This window comes from Dermacentor andersoni, chromosome 8 (genome assembly GCF_023375885.2).
Source record: "Dermacentor andersoni chromosome 8, qqDerAnde1_hic_scaffold, whole genome shotgun sequence".
Classification (NCBI taxonomy): Eukaryota; Metazoa; Arthropoda; class Arachnida; order Ixodida; family Ixodidae; genus Dermacentor; species Dermacentor andersoni.
The window spans coordinates 155,128,001-155,148,046 of record NC_092821.1 but is presented as its reverse complement, the minus strand read 5'-3'; the positions used below and the strand labels follow the sequence as shown (position 1 = coordinate 155,148,046).

The 20,046-nt window shown below is 45.8% G+C and overlaps 1 protein-coding gene across 2 annotated transcripts in view; it reads left to right on the top strand.

Moving 5' to 3' along the window:
- The window catches only part of Ent3 (equilibrative nucleoside transporter 3), a 355,337-nt gene that overhangs the window by 305,454 nt on the left and 29,837 nt on the right, over nt 1-20,046 (top strand). For both annotated transcript variants that reach the window (XM_072290073.1, XM_072290074.1), the window contains one exon: nt 6,796-6,983. In XM_072290073.1, the coding sequence (XP_072146174.1) occupies nt 6,796-6,983 (188 nt within the window). The remainder of the gene's footprint in view (nt 1-6,795; nt 6,984-20,046) is intronic.

The following is a 20,046-nucleotide window of genomic DNA, read 5'->3' as shown; positions in this document are numbered from 1 at the left end:
TAAAGTGCTCGGACACCATGTCAGCAAGGAGGGCCTTCGACCCGACCCCGACAAGATTACCGCTGTCCTCCGCTTCCCCAGGCCTCAACGCGCCAAAGACTTGCGTAGCTTCCTTGGCCTAGCTTCGTATTTCCGGCGCTTCATGCGTAACTTTGCCACCATTGTGGCGCCACTCCATCAACTGCTTTCTTCTGGAGCTCCCTACGTATGGTCGGACGAATTCCAAACTGCTTTTGACACCCTCAAGCGTGCCCCCACGTCCGAACCTGTGCTTTGTCATTTCGACAACACCACACCCAGTCTTCTACATATTGACGCCAGCGGGCACGGTATCGGCGCTGTTCTTCTGCAACGTCAGCAAAATTCTGAAGAACGTGTGGTTGCATACGCAAGTCGCACGCTAACAGCTGCAGAGAAAAATTATACCATTACCGAGCAAGAGTGTCTTGCCTTTGTTTGGTCCGTCCAAAAGTTTTGACCTTATCTGCACGGCCGCCACTTTACGGTCGTTACTGATCACCACGCCTTGTGCTGGTTCGTGACGCTAAAGAATTTAACGGGACGTCTCGGCCGTTGGATACTCCGTTTACAAGGATACGACTTCGACGTCACCTACAAGTTCGGAAAGAAACACCAGGATGCCGATGCTCTCTCTCGTTGTCCCACCACCGTCTTCAAACGCTGCTTGCTTACCACCTTCCGTGAGGACACGGCAGGGCGCGTCGCCTGAATTCCCTTCGCTCGCAGCTCTCGACCAGCTCCCATCCAGCCATTCTCATACGTTTGCCTCTAGCCAACGTAATCACCCCTACTGCCGCTCCATTATGGAACGTATTCGCGGATCATCTCGCCCACCGAACGCTCGGCTCCATCGGCAGTTGAAGAACTGTACGTGTTTCATCCCGAAGGACACCGTTGGGTTCCTGTGGTTCCCCGATCACTTCGGGCCCAGATATTGGAGACCTTTCACGACGATCCCACTGCCGATCACTTTGGTTTCCATAAAACCTACGAGCGAATTCGCAGTCGCTTCTCTTGGCCTGCACTTGCAACCAGTGTAGCGAAATATGTGGCTTCCTGTTCGCTCTGCCAACACCGCAAACGACTGACCTCACCTCCGGCTGGACTGCTTCAACCTGTCCCGTCTCCTGAAGCTCCTTTCGCAGTCGTTGGTATCGACCTCTATGGACTGCTACCCTTAACCACCGGCGGTAAACGATGGATCGTCACAGCTGTAGACCACTTGACACGGTACGCTGAAACAGCCGCACTATCTTCGGGATCCGCAGAGGGGGTTGCAGCCTTTTTCTTGGAAGCCATCTTTTTGCGGCACGGAGCCCCACGTGTCCTTTTGAGTGACCGTGGCAGGACCTTTCTCTCTAAACTTCTCGACGATGTTCTCCGTGCGTGCAATACCATCCATAAAACGACTTCCAGCTACCACCCTCAAACACACACAGAGCGCTTTCATCGCACGCTGTCCGACATGATATCTATGTACATCAACCTTGACCACACCAATTGGGATGTCATTCTACCATTCGTCACTTTCGCATACAACACGGCCGTCCAACGCACTACGGGATACTCGCCCTTTTTCCTCGTGTATGGTCGCCAACCGCTCACTATCCTCGACGCTTCTTTCTTCGGTGTCCCCGTGCCTTCGTCCACATCAGTGTGTGAGCAGTTCGTTTCGCGCATTACCCGGTGTCGCCAACGTGCCCGCCTCAACACCGACGCCAGTCAACAAGACCGCAAAATTCGCTATGATGCATCCCACCGTGTCGTTTCCTTCCACCCTGAAGACGAAGTGTTACTGTGGACCCCATTTCGCGCTCCTGGATTGTGCGAGAAATTTCACTCCCGTTTTATCGGGCCCTACATTGTTCGGGAACAGACTTCGCCAGTTAACTATCGTGTCACTCCAGTTGTTCCGCCTTTGGACGCCCACTGCCGTTCCACAGAGATTGTGCATGTTTCGCGTTTAAAACCTTTCATGCGGCGTTTCCCGCCATAACCAGCGGCCAGGTTGGCCGCTTCCATGCGCGGGGGAAACTATGTGAGCATTATATTACCCCTTCATCTTCTTCATCATGGCCAGCGTCATCGTCTTCAGCGCGCGACCAGCGCAATAAAACCGTTGAGGCTTAGCAGCTGTCTCGCAAGATATATATATATATATATATATATATATAGTAAGATGGAGGCGTTCGCTTAGCACCACTAGTGCTACTTTTGCAGCGGTAAGCCGAAACAAGTCGGCGCTATAGCGAAAGGGGCAAGCAAGCGCTTCTCGTCGTCTCCTTCACCAGCACCATGCCCACTGCCCAGTGCCTTCAGTACAGTCACTCTCCACATGCAAGTTTCGGCCACTTGCATGTGGCTTTTGAATATCAAAGCGCGTTCCTGAAGGCCATTTTCTAAGCAATCTTTCTAACTTAGAAGTCGTTAAAATATCGCCAACTGCTCATTCAAGTCACTAAAAAAGTCAATGATTGCATAAATAACAAACTGTGCCGTAAAATGACAAAAAAATCACAAAGGCTAGCGTCAAAATTGCTGATACGGCAACACTGATAATATACCGGTAAATTATAAAACCAAATTTGATTTTGTGTTTTCAAAGGTGGTTAGGTTAGACTGCCCCAACAAACACGGGATGGTGCAAGTGATGGTAGATTAACCTTGTTTTGTAGAGCCTAGCGATAGGCTTTTCAGCAATGCAGGCTTGCAAGGCACGTCTCGCAGACGTCTCACAACGCAACGTACGGAGTAACGCGTCATCTGCTACAGCACGTGGAGGCGAGGCCCGAAACCAGGGAATACGTAATATATAAATCGTGCCCATGCGAGCCCGATTCTGAGGGAAAACTTGGTCTCAGCTGTTGTTTTGTTGTATTTGGGCAGTGTACAGCCGACAGTGCCTACTTTCACACGTGTGTGTGCGTAAGGGAGTGGATAAATGGCCTACTTTTCATTTTCAATTCTGAGTGTGGGAGGTGGCACACCTCTCCCCGAACAGGTAGAGACACCTATGACAAGCATGGTGTCGCGCACGTACAGACAAATATAAACACATCTCACTCGAAGACCACGAGCACTCGCTGTCACGACGCTGACGTGATGAAGGCCTACTTCGTCCCCCCCTCCCCAGTGCTGAGATTGCCCCCCCCCCCTCCCGTTATATACGCCTATGGGCGCCGGCTGCTGCTCTTCTCTTACATGATAGTCATCGCCACAAAGGTGTCAGCAATAACAAAACTTGACTAATAAACACAGTAACGAACATTCAAGTGCTAAGTCTCAGTACTGCAATATAAATAAATGCTCACGCAACAGAACAGTTCACATAGGATAAACGCTCACAAAACCGAAGGGCTCACACGCAACACATGAATTCACACAGCATAAATGTTCGCAAAACCAAGATTTTCACACAGAAGATGTTGGGCACTTGAATGCCGCACTCTCAATACAACAAATACGGTTGAGACATGAAGACGAAGACACAATGAACATGTAATTAACGGTGCCTGTTAAAAATAACAATGCTCGCAATAACCATTGTATGGCTTAGTATTTTCGTGATAATTTTAATTCCTCAAAAATTGTACTAAGACGCGCGCATCGATGGTTTGAAGTTTTTCTGTTCGCCATGGACCTAGAATTTCTCCTTAGGACAGTCCATGGCCGTCTATCCAAGCCATGTTGATTTTTCGAATGGCTCTTGCGGGGAACATCACGATTTTTACAGTGCAGAAGAAGGTGCTCTATGTCTTCTTCAGCCTCTTCACACGGACATGTAGCACTGTTAGTTTATCTTATCCTATACAGGAAGCTTTCAGTATAGGCAGTGCCTAGTCGAAGTCTATGAACAGTTTTTTTTCACCAGATCGACTAATTTTAAACGGAGCATTGAATTCCATTCCCGGATCTACATTATATAATCGGGAGTTCTGCGCATCATTTATGAACCGAGTTTCCTTGGACAATCTACCACACAGCTTGTTCAATAGACATGGCGCACCACTCGCCACTAGAGGAAGTAGTGATAATTCCGTCTCTCGATGTGCTGCATGTGCCGTGGGATCAGCTGTTACATTTCCTATGATTTCACAGGGACTTGGAATCCACTGGAAAGCTATGTCTTCTTGTAGATCTTTCGCTATGGCGAATGTTTTCTGCATTTCGTATGTCCATGTGCTGTTTGCTTTTCTTAAGCTGATTTCATTTAGGCACAGCAATGAGGTTTGTGAGTGACTCAGAATTACCCAGCGAAGTGGTTCTGACTGCTGGCATATGTAACGTAAAGCAGAAAGTATTGCGGAATGTTCTGCCGTTGTGGACGTTGTCAAGTGGCAAGGCTTATAAGCTCTGTTCTCTTGGTATGCAGGTACATAAAACGCAGATGCAGAGCTTAGTTCTCAGCGTGATCAATCGGTATACACGTGAATGCAATCTACTTATTTAGTGTAAAGATATGACCAAGTGAATTGCTTTATCGCAATACATGGCATATCGCATTTGTAACCTACTCCAGGAATTGAAGTGACTATTTCTGAAATTCCTAGTCGCCATGGGCGATGAGCTGCGCTCATTCCTGTGGTTCGACTTGTCGCGCCTGTGCACTTGTTTATTAACTAATTAATTATTTATTTATTTAATTATTTATTTAATTATTTATTTAATTCATTAATTTATTCCCAAAATACTGCAGGCGCATGCGGGCCCTAGCAGGAATGGTCAAATGGCAAGAAATACTCATACATGCGTGCAGAAGAAAACAAAACGTTTACATCTTTGTTGCGAAGTTCACAGATCAAAAATTAATCAGATCAATTCAGTCAGTGGTGTTTAAAAATAATAGTGATAGCTGCGTTCCATTTTTCAATAGCACGGGGGAAAAAGGGAAACTTGAAGGCATTAGTTCTTGTTTGATAGGGAGTTAATGGTTCAGAATGGTGATGTCTGGTTAGTCTTGTGGTTAATGATCGGGCATATGGAGCAGGATGAACCGAAAATTTATTTTTGAGTAGAAAAGAAATTTAATCCATATAATTTTCCGCCGTAGTTGTAATGTCTGTATACCATGATCGGGCATGATAGTTGTCGGTGAGTCCGTCATACGGTACTTGGAAAAAATAAACCTAACTGCTTTCCGCTGAATCATTTCCAGTGCATTAATATTGTGTTTCATAACGGTGGCATGCGTATTCCATTTTCGCCCTAATGAGTGATTTGTATGCATGAAGTTTAGTCTCTGGTGGTGCTTGTTTTAGTTTATGACGCAGAATACAAAGTTTACGAAATGTTGCAGCAAATACATTTGAGGCATGAGAATTCCAGCTTAGGTTGTTAGTTATTGTCAACCCCAAAACTTTATATTCATTAACTTCGACGAGAGGATGAGTAGGAAAACTATAGGGAAAAGCCCACCTACGTCTTTTCTTTTTTTGTTATGTGCATGTATACCGGTTTTTCCTCATTCAGCTTCATGACGTCCCATTCATTGCACCATGCATAAATGTTATGAAGGTTAGTATTAAAAAGTTCCTGATCCTCTAGGTAAGCAATCTCGTGAAACAAAATTCAGTCATCTGCGAACAAACGTATTTGTACTGGTTCAGTAATAGAGATAACAATATCATTATTAAGAATTAAAAAAAATATAAAAGTGGTCCCAGTACGCTACATTGTGGTAATCCGGAAGCAACTGGCAAACGACGCGAGTGGTGACCATTAACATAAACCGACTTTGTGTGGTTTGCCAAGTAGGCGGAAATCCAGTTTATTATGAAAGAGGGGAAGCCAGTGTATTTTAGCTTGAGGATTACCTTTTGATGTGAAATAAGGGCGATCGTTTCTTGAAAGTCCAAAAGATGACGTCTGTTTGACTAGACTTGTCGATAACCCTTGAAAAATTGTGAATTACTGTGGTTAGTTGTGTGACCATAGGAAAGCCCTTCCTAAAACCATGTTGAAAAGAGGAGAGAGTGTTGTTATCTGTTAAAGACTTCATTATTTAATTAGCAACATGTTCAAGCATCTAACTGCTCGAAGAAGTCAGAGATAGAAGACGACAATTTCAAATCGGCAATGTGTCCGCTGTCTTGTGTATTTGCACCACAAGCGCCGTTCGCGTCAGTTGGTAGATCCGCAGATGATATGGATGCGCGAAAAATTCGTGCAAGGAGTGGGGCGAGCATTTCCGCGTAGCGACGAAGGAACGCATTTGGAAGACCGTTAGGGCCAGGTTCTTTACGCTTCACGTTAAGAAGCATAGCCACAGCACCTTGTAATGATACAGTATCTTCGAGATCAGAGCACGATACAGGGTTGTGAGTGAGGGTTTTACAAAGGACGGAAAAGAGGCTGTGAAAATGTAAGTTAAAATGTCCCGCAATGGCCTCCTCGTCAACAATTCGAACACCATCGAGTTGTATTTCGTGAACATATATTTAGTCTGATTCAAGATGTCCCTGAACTTCTGAGGTGATTATTTAAAAATAAAATTGGTAGGGTATGTTGGAAATAATGCCATTTCGAACGTTTCAACGCCTCATTAAACGCCGTTCGAGCGGTTTTAACGATGTCTGTAGCCGATCCCCTTTTTTAAGGTGCTTAAGTTTTCTTTTTAGACGTAAGACGTCTCTCGTTATCCAGGGATTCGATATGTGCGCCATGACTCCCGAGGGGAGGAGGGGGGGGGGGGGGGGGCTCCAGTGCGTGTCCTCGCCTCCCCGCCTGCCTTTCACTGCGGCGCTTCTCCAACTTGGCACTCCCCCGCTGTCGCAGGTGGCGTGGCGGCTCGGTACCAGGCGGGGCGCAAGGTATGGCCCTACATGATCAGCATGGCGCTGGTCTACATGGTGACGCTGTCCCTGTTCCCGGGCATCGAGAGCCGCATCGTGTCCTGCCGCCTGGGCTCGTGGATGCCCGTCATCCTGATGGCGCTCTTCAACGCGGCGGACTTCGTCGGAAAGGCGAGTGCTCGGAAATGCACGCGGAGGGCACCTGCTCCTCCTCGTACCCTCTGTGCAAGAAACCTGCACCTATATAGAACCTCACCGCACTATATTATCCTGACTTTCGACCAAATGTGGCCTTTTGCTTTTTGGTGGCATGCCCTCGAGTGGCATTGTTTACATCGCATTGGTGCCGCTGCCATGCGGCGCGAAACGGATCAGGAGCGCCGATCTCTTCGTTTTCACTTTTTTTTCGCGACAGGCTGAGTGCGCCGAGATACTGTAAGGGCCGGTGCTTCCTCAACCTACCGAACACCATTCTTGGAGCAGTTCCACTCAAGCCAGCCTTTCTTTTCTGCGACGAAGCCAACGAGGCTATAGCTGCAACCTAACCGGCGGCACCACATTTAAGGACCGCATATTTCAACTCATCTAAAATATTTTCCAGCATAATTTACTGCTTTGTGCTAGCGTTGCCTTATTTAATTTCTGCAGCCATCCACCAGGAGCACGGTAAAACATTGAGACGAGATCACCTCGCCCACTGTATTGCAGCAGTTCAATAAAATGAAAAGCATAAAAAAATTAAACGTGCCGACGAACCCAGTTCGTCCATGGTGAGGAATGTGTTGTTGAACCCCATCAATGAACTTAAATTCTTTGTGACCAGGAACCGCATTAATTATTAGTCTTGACTGTCCAGCTGTCTTTGGAAGCATCGCAATTCGAGGAACCAATGGAGAAATAAGGATAATCAAAATAACCGGTAGCATTAGGAAATTGCGCAACAATTCGCAATAATGGACAACGGGCAAATACTCCGAATATCTGTACGGCACCCGCCGCTCTGAATCTTCCTGTTGCCTGAATCAATTTCGGCCGCGATTGCAGTTTAGAACAGCCAGTTGGTAAAGACATTACTGTTTAATCCGCAACCATTCAGTTCAAAACGTAATGACTTTCGAATAACCATAGTCGATCGAAATCTAGGAGTTCAATCCAAGCTCCTCCCACAAAACCGCACTGCAGCTGTTTTCTGTGCCTCCGCGCCAAAAAAAGAATCCCTAGGGATGCCCGTGAGGAGCCGTTGAGGCAGGGCTTTGACGTGCTCGCCTGGGAGACCTGAGCCCGGGTCGCGTTGAACCTTGCCGGACGTACAAGAAACTTGTATCCATCCATCCAGGGATGCCGATATGGAAAGACGTTCGCCTTCACCGTGATGTCACGAAACTAAGCGATCGGAACTGGTTGGCGCACCTACGCAAACTCCCTTGGAGTCGGGCACTGGTTTGTTTGCCGTAGCCTTTTGTAACTTGTCACTGACTATAGTTTTGTTGTCCGATGCGCAGTGCAATTTGCCACGGTGAGACTTTTCGTCTGTACTATGCGTTACTATTAGAGCGCATTCTGAATCACGTGATTTGACTAAACCACACGTATTGCACGCAATCGTTAAGGTTACTTAGACAAGTGCACTGTTATTAAAAGAATACTAGCACATTTCATCGGAGTTGTAAATACTCACACCACATGTTTCTCGCCCGTAATAGGGCGATACTTAGCCAACAGTAAGAAGGTTCAGAAAGACACATAAAATATATTAATTACTATATTGTTGAAATGTTGGACCTGGCGTCATCGACAATGTTATGGCGTTATATCAAAGTGAAATCTGTTGACGTCATGTAATAATGAGGCTTGGTATACGTGACATCGCTTGTAGAGAAGGAGAATCAAAACAAACACTGCTTGTGTTTTTTGTGGTTGCACACTCGTGTGACAGCCGCAGTGCTTGTAGGAACGGAGCAACCCAGTGTATCATGACTCAAGGGGGAGCCTCCACCTCCTAGGCACCGAAATCAAAACGCTTCTGCAGAACCTAGTAATACAACAAATTAGTTAAGGCGTACTGTCGTTTGCCAGCATTGTTTCTTTTCTTGGGTACAGAGGGCTTTGACCTTCATTTACCGCGAGAAAATTAAACAAAAATCAGAAACATTTTCGTTGCTGACGCGTGAAGCCCGATTTCCACTCGGTGACGGCACGGCGATTTCCGTCGTTCGGCGGATCGTCGTCGTCGTGTTGCAACAGAAGGCGCCGGGATGCGCGTCGTCTGTTGGCGCTGGTCTTGCGCAGCGGTTACAGTCACGCGCGCGTTTACCACGAAGCCACGTGACACGCAAACAGTACGGGAGAAGAACGTGAGCAGTTGCTTGCGCGTAGCAGGAAATAACATTTAAAAAAATATATTGCGCGTCGTGTGCCTTTTTGCATAGCAATTAATCCAAACGTGTTACGAAATAGTTGAGCTAGTCGGCGACTACTGCAGACTTGAGACATCGTTAACTAGCGCGAAAAAATAGCGCATCACATGACCGCGAAAAGCGCACAGGACAGAACGCTAATGTTGTGTCCTGTTTGTTTCTCACTGTCGTCCGATGCCTTTTTCGCGCTAGTTCATGATGTCTCAAGTATGGAGTGTCCGCTTAACGTAGACTCGAACAAGTGCTTTGGATCTGCCGTGATTTTCTTGAACGTAGCGATAACTTGCGTTAAAGGTGTTCTGGCGTAAATGTGTCGCAGTGACCCTACGCAACAACACGAAAACGTTGCACTGTGCTAGCGAGCAATCCGGCGGCAGCGCCGATCTACGCACTAATATAATTTGCACCCTTAAAAGTGAATAAGGGTATAAGAGGATCTGTACCTCGTATCTGTACACCATTTTCGGGTGCACGGATGTGAAAAAAAAAGAAAAGGTCGCCTAAAAAAATAAATTAATGATAAAATAAAAAAGAAGGTTGAGAGTTGCTAGATGCTCCGAGTTTTGTGTTCCTGGCGTCGGCCTGTCCCGCTACAGCGCGAGAACTTTCGTACTCGCAGTAACACGCGATGACCCAACTGGACGTTGCGCACCTGGCGTCTTGCATTAGCGCGAGTGGTGACGCGTGCTTGTTTCCTCGGCGTGTTTCTCGGGCGAGCGATGAATAAAGCGCGCGTCCCTTTTCTTATTCATTTGAGTAGGACGTTCTCGCGGGCCGTTTGGTTCACACTCGAAGGGAGGTAGGCCGACCATTCACTTGGCCGAACGGGTCCATTCTCGGAGAATGTGTAACACAAAGCAATTCAGAAAGGTGTGCGGCGATGAATATCCCCGATAAGTTCTCAAATATCCATAATTTATTCTCATTTTCACTTAAGCTATGTGCTTCGACGAGCGGCGCGTTTATTTACTCACAGCAGACGGACACCGATGGCTTTCCAAGGGAATGAAGGAATCTTCTCGGGCAGCGAGTAGCTAAAGACGAGAGAACGAGCCAGCGCTAGCACATCGCCGCAGAAAGTTCGCGGGGAGCTCGTCCTTCTTGGCCGTAATAGATCATAATGACAAACAAATGGATCGTCCCGGAGCCGTGACGGTTTATCGTCGAACTGCTAGGAAGAGACTTCCAGGTTCCGAGAAGCTGCGGCTCCAGTGCAGTCACCGAGTGAGCAAGAATTTCTCCGCTGCCAACACGCCGAGATTAATGAGCCGAGCGGAGAAGCATCCGCGCTCCTCAGCGTTGCCCAGTTGCCAACGCCAGGGCTCTTTTTCTTTTTTTCTCTCCGTTCTACCGTTTCCTACTCGCGGTGTTACGAGACTAAGAGAAAACCGAGAGGGTGATGCGTGCTTTTGCAAGAAGGCGGGTTTGGTGGGCCGTGAAGAATGACCGGAGAGTGGCATTCCTCGCCAGCTACTCCTGTGTATACGCTCGGTGCTGGACAGAGCACTTCGATGCAATGAGGCTAAGACTAGAGGCACGGTGGCGAGCGGCCGGATCCGGGGTTATGTGCGTTGCAGAAGGTAAACCATTTACAGCTGGAAGTTTATTAGGTTGCAATTATGATTACGTTGCAGTCGACAATGAGGATGAGCGGGATACGAGAGCTGCTTGTGGTACCCAAATTATATGTGCAAGGTGTCCCAACTGTCATGCACCAAAATTCAAAAATATGCGGATGCCACGTAGCTGGACAGAACCAAGGTAACGTTCTTTGTAGGCGCTTGGAGGTACTCAGATTAATTTTTTTGCATTGCTCATAATTACATAATTAGTGCTAAATAATCAATCGGCTTTTCAAATATTATAATTAGGTAAAAAGTGTCAATGAGAATATTGTCTCAACACTGACACTGGTCCCAACGAGATGCTTTGATTGGTCTTGCATGTCACATGTTCTGGTGTGTTTTGTGCATGCATCATTTCTGTGAGTGAACTATGGGCGTTATTTTGTTCACTATCATTACCATCTGTTGTAGCATAGCCAGGCAAACATTTTGCAGGATTAAATAATGACCTCCTCCCCCTCACCCCCTCTCACTTTCTCGACGTTAGAAATTATAATAAATATAGTTGTAGTGTTACTTCCCAATGCTGCACAGTAGCCGATAAGGCCCGTCTGATTACGTGGCTTGACCTGAGATATAATCTTCCATGTTATTTTAGCCCAGATGGTCGCAATTGCTGCTGTGCCGTCCTTAAACACATTTCCCTAGCAGAGTATTGATAACACGGGGATTTACGTTAAATAGCTTCAAATTTTTTCCTGGCCAAAAAGAACAAAATGAGACACTTCATTGAGTGTTCTCCCAGTGTTTTGTCGTTCTTGCATACCACCCATCGTGGTGGCACAGTGGTTGTGGCCTGCTATATTGGTAGGGAATTCGATTTCTAGCCACATCATCGGTGGGGTGTAATGTAAAAAAGACATGCTCGCGCAGCGAGGGTTTTTGTGTGCACGGCAGGCTAGAAATCCCCAATTGGTCAAAGTCAGTCCGGAGCTCTCGACTGGGGCATCCCGCATATGCCTTGTATGAAAATTTCGATAATTCGTTTTTGTTCGGCAAATGAAGGCCCCAGACCTTTAAACCTTAGAAAAGATAGTCGCGTGCCTCAGAGCGCCCTAAATAATTTAATGGGATAACTTTTCTACAGCCACTTTCTGCTTCGTTTACCACGAGGCTACTGTGTCGTGACGTCGTGAAGCAATATGGGGTAACGTGGGAACGGACATTGCGCTATTCTGACGCTCGCTGCGGTGGCTTGCACGGTTGCCTCGTGTGCTGTCTGTCATCTGTTGTGAGAGCCGGAGTAGCAGCGGACGACCGAGCAAGTCGGAGCGAGTGGCTGAAACGACGGAGTGTCGTGCTTCCACTTATTGACATTGACACTATTGACACTTATTGACACTGTGTCGTGACGTCACGACACAGTGCCCTCCTGGAAACGAAACCGAAACTGTCTGTAGAAAAGCTGTCATATTACATCACTGCTGGCGCTCTGACGCTTGTCACTATTCTATCTAGGGTTTACACGTCTAGGATTTCCATTTAACGCAGGATATTAATATTAAATATTTCATGTCAGTACCACATTCAGATTAATCCTTGCTGGCATGGTTGATTCATGTTCACAGGTGAATAATAATGAGCACGAAACGAAGATATGGTGAGGAACACGTAGGTGAGGCAAACGCTCGACGAGGCAGGACGAGCGTTTTCTCTTGCTTACGTATTTCTAACCCTGTCCTAATTTCGCGCTCATTATTCTTTTGCCGTGTGATGTTTTGGGTCGTTTAAGCCCATTTACCAAACGTACATAATTCGTGGAGCCGCTTGTGTCGTTGGAGCAGAACGCCAGCGCCAAGGGCCGGTGCAGCGTCGTATAAGAAAAAAAAAAAAAGAAAGAAAGCCCACTTGGTCTTTGCTCTGCAGGCAACTTCTACCGACGGTCTCAACGCACTGCCATCTATGGGACAGTATGTGTGTCAATGACGTGTTACTCAAATCTTACGCTTACATTTTTTTGAAGAAATTTCACAGACATTTCACATGCGTGTTAGAATCGAGCACGAAATCCAAACTGTAATACGGTAATTTGCAGCTCCCAACCCCGATGTCGAAACCCACCTTTAAATCTCCAAGGCCGTGCATTGCCGCACTGCGTTTCTGAGATCTCCTGACGAGTGCCGGAAGTCTGTTATCTTTACACACCGCCTATGGCTGGGAATTAAACCAGTCAAAAGACGACGAATACAGAAGAGACGGGGCACACACAACGGCTGGAATAACGACAGTCGTTAGTCCAGTCATGTTTGCCACGTCTCTCCTCTGTTCGTCGTACTTTGACTGGTTTAAATATCAATAATATCTAACAACTGAACCAGATAGCAACTCTCCTGCTAGAGCTGGAGTCCACACTTGCAAAGTTGTTAGTATTGTTTATTTTTTTTGGGGGGGGGGGGGGAGGGGTCACAACAAATCGTTATTTCTGTCTCATCATGAACATCTCATGAGGGAACAATCGAGGGCATTGCATAATGCATTTCTAAAATATGAAAATTAAGGTGGACGCTGCAATGGAGGACTGATTAGAATTAAGTAACTACGTTAGATGAATTATCTGTAGAGCGGCGTCGAAAAAATCTGGTGACTGGAAACAGAAAGCCATTGTATAGCGTCTGTCGAACTGTTTTAGATGTACTTTTGATGCATGCGGCAAGTTTGTTATCTATTGAAACGAACTAATTTACATGAAGTGGCCTTATTCTGCGTCCATGTGGATCGAAATTGGCTGAATGTCGATACGAGTGACATGTCTGCGGGCTATGCGATCACAAAGCAGAACGCGTCCCCTTAATTTATTTTTTCGTTGCCGCTGTGTCACCGATGCCCTGCGAACAAAACGCTACTGCGTCGTTCTTTTTGTTTTCTTTTTTGTTTTATTTCAAGCAGAATCTTGGAAATATGCCAGGAAACAGAGAATGCCGGAGCTTTGAAAGTCACGCATGCGCGCCTAAAGCTTGTTAACGCGACACGCTGCCCGTTCTGGCATCTAACGTACGTTGTCACGTTTTGGTATGTTCGTGTTTTTTTTTTCTTGTAATTTTATTTCGACACCCCAACACCATTGACGCTTCGCATAAGGCAAGTATGCATGCTGCCTTCGTTGAAACAGCGCTCAGAGCTGTGAAATCGACCGCTTAGGCGACAGCAAGTAGCATGTCGGCACGCTTTGTCGTGCTACGGTGAACGCACCCGAACAAATCACGCGTGATAGAAACTTGCTTTTTTTTGTTTAGAGAGAATGGCTTACATTTATTTCTCTCTCGAGCTTTACACTTCCGGGCTAGTTTTAGCATTGCACCCATCATCCGCTTTGAAGAATTAAAAAAAATATCAAGCACATGTCAAGCGCCAAGTTGATTCGTCTGTTGGTGTATCTGTGGACGCGCTATTGGCGGAGTTGTACGAGTGCTGCATTTTGGGGCGGAGTGGAGAACGACAGTGCTTCAGGCACTCGCGTACGCAGTAAGTGGTGCAAAGCAGAGACGTGGCGTCGTGTCTTTGTGCATTCTGCTGCTTTGTATCGCGTGACTGTAGGTTAAGACTGTGAGGCAACTGGTCACTGTAGGTGACCAGTTGTCACTAGGTGACCAGTTGTTAGAAGCGCTAGGAAGTACTCAGATTTATTATTGAATTTTTATCTAAATTCTATTACATTTCTTTTATTACATCCCTGGCCGATGTGTTGTTAATTGAAACTAATCTTAATGTGTACGAGCCAAGTGTGTTCGAACTACCGGGCTTTCATTTCTTTTCACAGTGTCGCAGGTAATGTAAGGGAGGTGGTGTTTTTGCATTTGTAAGGGTTACGTGGTTTACCAAGCAGATATCTTGTGTGTTTACGGCCGCCGAAGTAGTTGCCATTTCCGTAAGCAATAAAAAGAAAAATTTAGTTGTAGTGGCTGTATGCCGCGTCCCTAACTCCGACTTGCAAACATTTTTGTTAGAACTGTCATAGTTTTAAAGTACCTTTAACAGCAATGCGATTCTCGCTAGGGATATCAGTATTGTTATTTTCGGGAGTTGCAGATTAGCTCGACTTACTTGCGGTAAATGGTATCGAACACGCAATACAGTTTTACTCGTGAAGATATATCGGGTACTAAAGTCTCAAAGTCGTGCATTGATCATGGCTGGTATAACGTAATACTATTCCGGTCCGTTTTTATTCCAAATCGGCCATTAGCCCTCCGTGATAGGTCAAAATGGCTAGGGCTCGGCACATTTGGGCGTGGCGCCCGCTCATATATGGGCTGGGCTCGAACCACTCTGGCCTATCACAGAGGGTTAATGATGGATTTGGAACAAAAACAGATTGGAATAGCATTACGTCATACCGGCCCATGTAGCCATAAAGTGCTGCGTATCTTAATCAGCAGCAGCAGCACTGCTCTGCACGAAAGTTGCGCATCATTATTTCACGGCGTTACTTGTCTACGAGATGACTGCACAGAAAGATGATTGCACAGCACGAACTGTGAACATTAGGAATTACAAAACCACTAACGGCTTAATAAAAAGTTCTAACATGGGATGCCCTTATATATAACAATCATATTTTGTTCTATAAACATTTAGTGAAACAACTTCATAAATTTTACGCTACTTCAAGAAAAGAAAAATTCAGCTTAGTCTTAGAAATCCGGATAAAATGTGGATCAGTATAGATATTTTGCAACTTTTTTGTGAAGCACATAAACTGTGGAACTTCTGTAAATGTAATCCTTCTAATCTTGCTCTGAAAGAGCAGTACCGCATAACACGTAACAAACTTACGGCAATGTTACGGCTGAGAGAGAAAAAAAAAACACATTTCTTTTTCTGCCTCGTTTAGAAGCGTAATGGCAATATGAGAAAGGCATGGGGTCTTTTGGGAGAACTAATGGTAAAACCTAAGAAAAGTAATCTAGATCATGCGGTATCATCGACACTTGCAAATGAAAGTCCTTTGATGACCGCGAATTCATTTAGTGAGACTCTCGTGTCATCAACTGAAGAGATAAAACAGGATTCTCGGGGTAGTTCGGTAACGTAGCATGGAATAATGCTTGCGAATTCTGCTTTTCTGCGATCTGTTGAGGCGTAGGTGAAGATGATCATTTCACCCATCGTTGCAGTACATGTGGTTGTGTTCCTCTGTTTAGCTCGGTAACGATTCTTGGCCAAGGAAAAGCGCGAACCTCGACGGAGATTTTTGAAGGTTCTTTAGATTAGGAAGCACTCTACCGTCGCTCATCCTGACTGAAAATGAGTGTTCGTAAGTCTGATATCGATTGCCTGTGTCAGTGACGGGGAGACAAAAGAAAGTGTGGTTGTACTGTGTCTTGTGCTGGCACATGCGCTTGGTGTGAACCTTGCGAGTTTCTGTAGATAATAAAGTGAGTTGTTAGACCAGCATCGTCCTGTGCACTTCTCGCGTCTGTGTGTGCGTCTAGTTCGCTGGTTTTATTACTTGTTCTATATAAAGGAACTCGGCCAGCACATTTTCTTGCTGATTTAATAATTAAGTATCAAAACTAAATAAAAAGTCCACTTCTGCATAATTTGAATGTCTGTTTAGACACAGGTAACATTCCTCAGAAATTCTCGTTTTAAGTGATACTCAGTATGGCTTTCGGCGGCATCTTGGAACGGTTGACCTCCTGGAGGGTTGCTGTGACCTTACCAATAAGCGTATAGATGGAAATCAGGTTGTGCTTGGCCTGTTAATAGAAGGGAAAACAGCTTTTGATACTGTTCGTCATATTGTTATGCTACAAAAAATATAAGTGTTAGGTCTAGAGGATTGCATCAGCAGCTCTCTTCTGTTAGTTCACTGGTCACCTCGAAACTGAATATAAAGGATGAATTTAGTGACTTCAAGCACATCACGTATGGTGTTCCGCAAAGTTTCGTATTGGGTTCATTTTTGTTTAGTATCTATGTGAACGACTTACCTGATCTGAAGTTAAATTCGGAGCTTTGACTCATGATAGGTAGTGACCACGGATCCGGATCATGAGACTGAAATAACCAGAAGAATAAGAATGGGTTGGGGTGCGTTTGGCAGGCATTCTCAAATCATGAACAGTAGGTTGCCACTATCCCTCAAAAGGAAAGTGTACAACAGCTGTGTGTTACCAGTACTCACATATGGGGCAGAAACCTGGAGGCTTACGAAAAGGGTTCTGCTGAAATTGAGGACGACGCAACGAGCTATGGAAAGAAGAATGATGGGTGTAACGCTAAGGGATAAGAAAAGAGCAGATTGGGTGAGGCAACAAACGCGGGTAAACGACATCTTAGTTGAAATCAAGAAAAAGAAATGGGCATGGGCCGGACATGTAATGAGGAGGGAAGATAACCGATGGTCACTAAGAGCTACGGACTGGATTCCAAGGGAAGGGAAGCGTAGCAGGGGGCGGCAGAAAGTTAGGTGGGCAGATGACATTAAGACGTTTGCAGGGACAACATGGCCACAATTAGTACATGACCGGGGTAGTTGGAGAAGTATGGGAGAGGCCTTTGCCCTGCAGTGGGCGTAACTAGGCTGATGATGATGATGATACAGCATTGCTTATACATCATGAGTCACACAGGCAAGCTTTGATGCGATTACAAGCTAACAACGAGGCGCCCGCATATGGCGCCCGTATACGTCGTTTGTGTCTCACTTCGTCCTCGTCTGCTTAGCGCCGTAACCTTTGTTTTAAAGTCATGAACGAAATAGCCCAGCAACAAGTTTTGTTATAACGACGAGACACTTTTTGATTGGCTATGGGATAACGAAATATGTTGCCAATGAAGCAAGAACAGCGCTAGTGTGTTTTAGAAATCTCCACAAGAGGTTTGAGTTCAGAGAATCCATTGTACTTCATGGCATCTTACGTGCGGGTTATCAATGCTCACCGATACCCTTCTATCCTGATGTTGGATACTTAGGAATGAACATCGATTATAAAATTTCCTGGTGTGCTCACGTAGAACACGTACTTAAGCGCCTCGACCTTTAAGGAGCGTGTACCATTACAAACTTCCTAAAATATGTGCGCACTATGGAAAAAGACGCCGGGATTCTTATCTCTCCTTTCGCTTTAACCAGTTGTCTGAGGAAATGTGCTTTGAGTCTGCAAAACAGTTGAAATCCGCTCTGAAGACTTGGTTACCTGTCATTGTATAATATTTGTGCTCTACTAATCCTCGGTTCTGTAACGAAGCTTTATGAATGTAATTGCGTCTCGGTGCTTTCATTTGTTGTTCCCTCCCTTTTGTTTAGATTAAATTAATTGTGATAATGTCTGGTATTTCATCTTGTGTTATTGGATTCACGTATATGTTTATCTTATTATTGTACAATTTCATTATTTAATTCCTTTTTTAAAAGTTTGTTTCTTTTTATTATTGTGCTTCCTTATTTTTCTCTCTTTCTTTTTCTTGTATATGTGCTGAGTGTATGTGCTGAGCGCCCACCAGAGATTTACAGTTCTGCGGGCGCGAACACTACTTTATGTATTTCGTGGAATAAAACGTGCGTGCTTGTATGTGCGCGAACGTCTGCCAGACTGCCCCGCTGCGAACTGGCCGCCAGTGGCTTTGCGCTGCTCAGCTCGAGGAGGCGGGTTCCGTCCCGGCCGCGGTGGCGGCGTCTCGACGGGGGCCAAGTGTGGAAACACTCGCGCCCTTAGGCATGGGGTGCGCTTTATGGAAACCCAGGGGGTAGAAATTAAACCGCCCACTGAGGCATGCCTCGTAATGAGCTCGTGTACGCAACACCCCAGAAGGAATTTTTTTTAAATTTTTTACCCTGCTCCGAATCACGGGTACGTGTGTACATGTTGCGTGATGGAGAGAGATGTAATGCAGTTGGAACACAGAAAAAGAGGCGGAGGAGGAGTTGTGGAAGTCAATCGGACGTGTGTCCCGGTTTGCTACCCTGCAGAAAGGGAATCAGAGGAGGCTCTATCTCCGGACCAACTCCAAGTTCCTCATTCAGATACCATTCTAAAGCAGAAAGGCTCTCATTCTAGAACTGCTGAACCAATCGGAAGGAAATTTGTTGAATTTAATTAACACAGATATATACATGAATCACAAGTACTAGTGAGCGTGTCAAAGCTTTCCCAAATAATTGTCGCAATTGGTTCAATTTTAAATAAAGTAAATCGCTCGGTGGTTTCGACCACTCGCTTTTCTTTTGTTGCTGCGGAGGAAATTCCTGCCTTTATCTTGTGCATGTATCTTCTTGCAAACAATAGAAAAAGAACGCGAGCTCGACACAGGAGCCAACAGTTTTTTTGGAAACCCGAGCGTGGGAGAGACGTGATCGCATCATGGGGAATATATTCTGCGTAGGTGCAATTACGCGACGCACTCGAAATTCTTATTTCGTCAGAAGAAAAAAAGAAACATTAAAACCGCACGTAGTAAAAGCGCACCGCAAGAAATCCAAGCCTTAGCATCTCCGAACGAGGATCGTCGCGGCAGAAGAGACCACCATGCAGTTTATATACATACATGTATATATATGCATGCCCACTTATGTTTTCGCTCGGGCGCCTCGGTGCTATCGCAGATGCACTTCCCGGTACACGGGTAGAAGAAGAGCCTTTTCGGACAGGATTGCGCCGAGACATTTCTGGACCGTCGAGGAGGCAAAAGGAAGGGTCTCGTAGGGTTTGCGAGCTGGGGTGTGGGGAGAGACGACACGAAAGCCGACAGAGAAAAGTCCGGCGCAACACAGCAGACTGGGCTCGCTAAATGCATGCAGTGCTGCGGACACGGAGGTTCCTACTAAAATCACTCTGGTCCTACTGTTGTTCAGCAACCTTGGGGAATTATGGGTAGCAATGGGAGTTATCTAACTTTCATGCCTGCGGCTTGTTTCCTTATTGCGTTTTGTCTGCCTTTGTCGGTCTAAATTTCCTAACAATCGGATTTCGCTGAACGCACGAAAGCAATCGGAATCTCCCCGCGGGCAACTGATAGCAAATTGTTGCATTCGTAACGCAGTGTATTGTTAATGATGATGGATTTTTCATTCACAAAGTCGTTTGAGGCCAGAAATGTCAAGTTTATGCAAATCAATGTGGTTTAGGCAAATTAATCGCACGCTAACTTAACCTCCATGTTTGCAGCTCTCATACACACTAGCGCCAGATTTCCCCCTAAGAAATGTGGTGAGAAACTCCATGGCTGCGAAGACTTACTGAGGCGTGG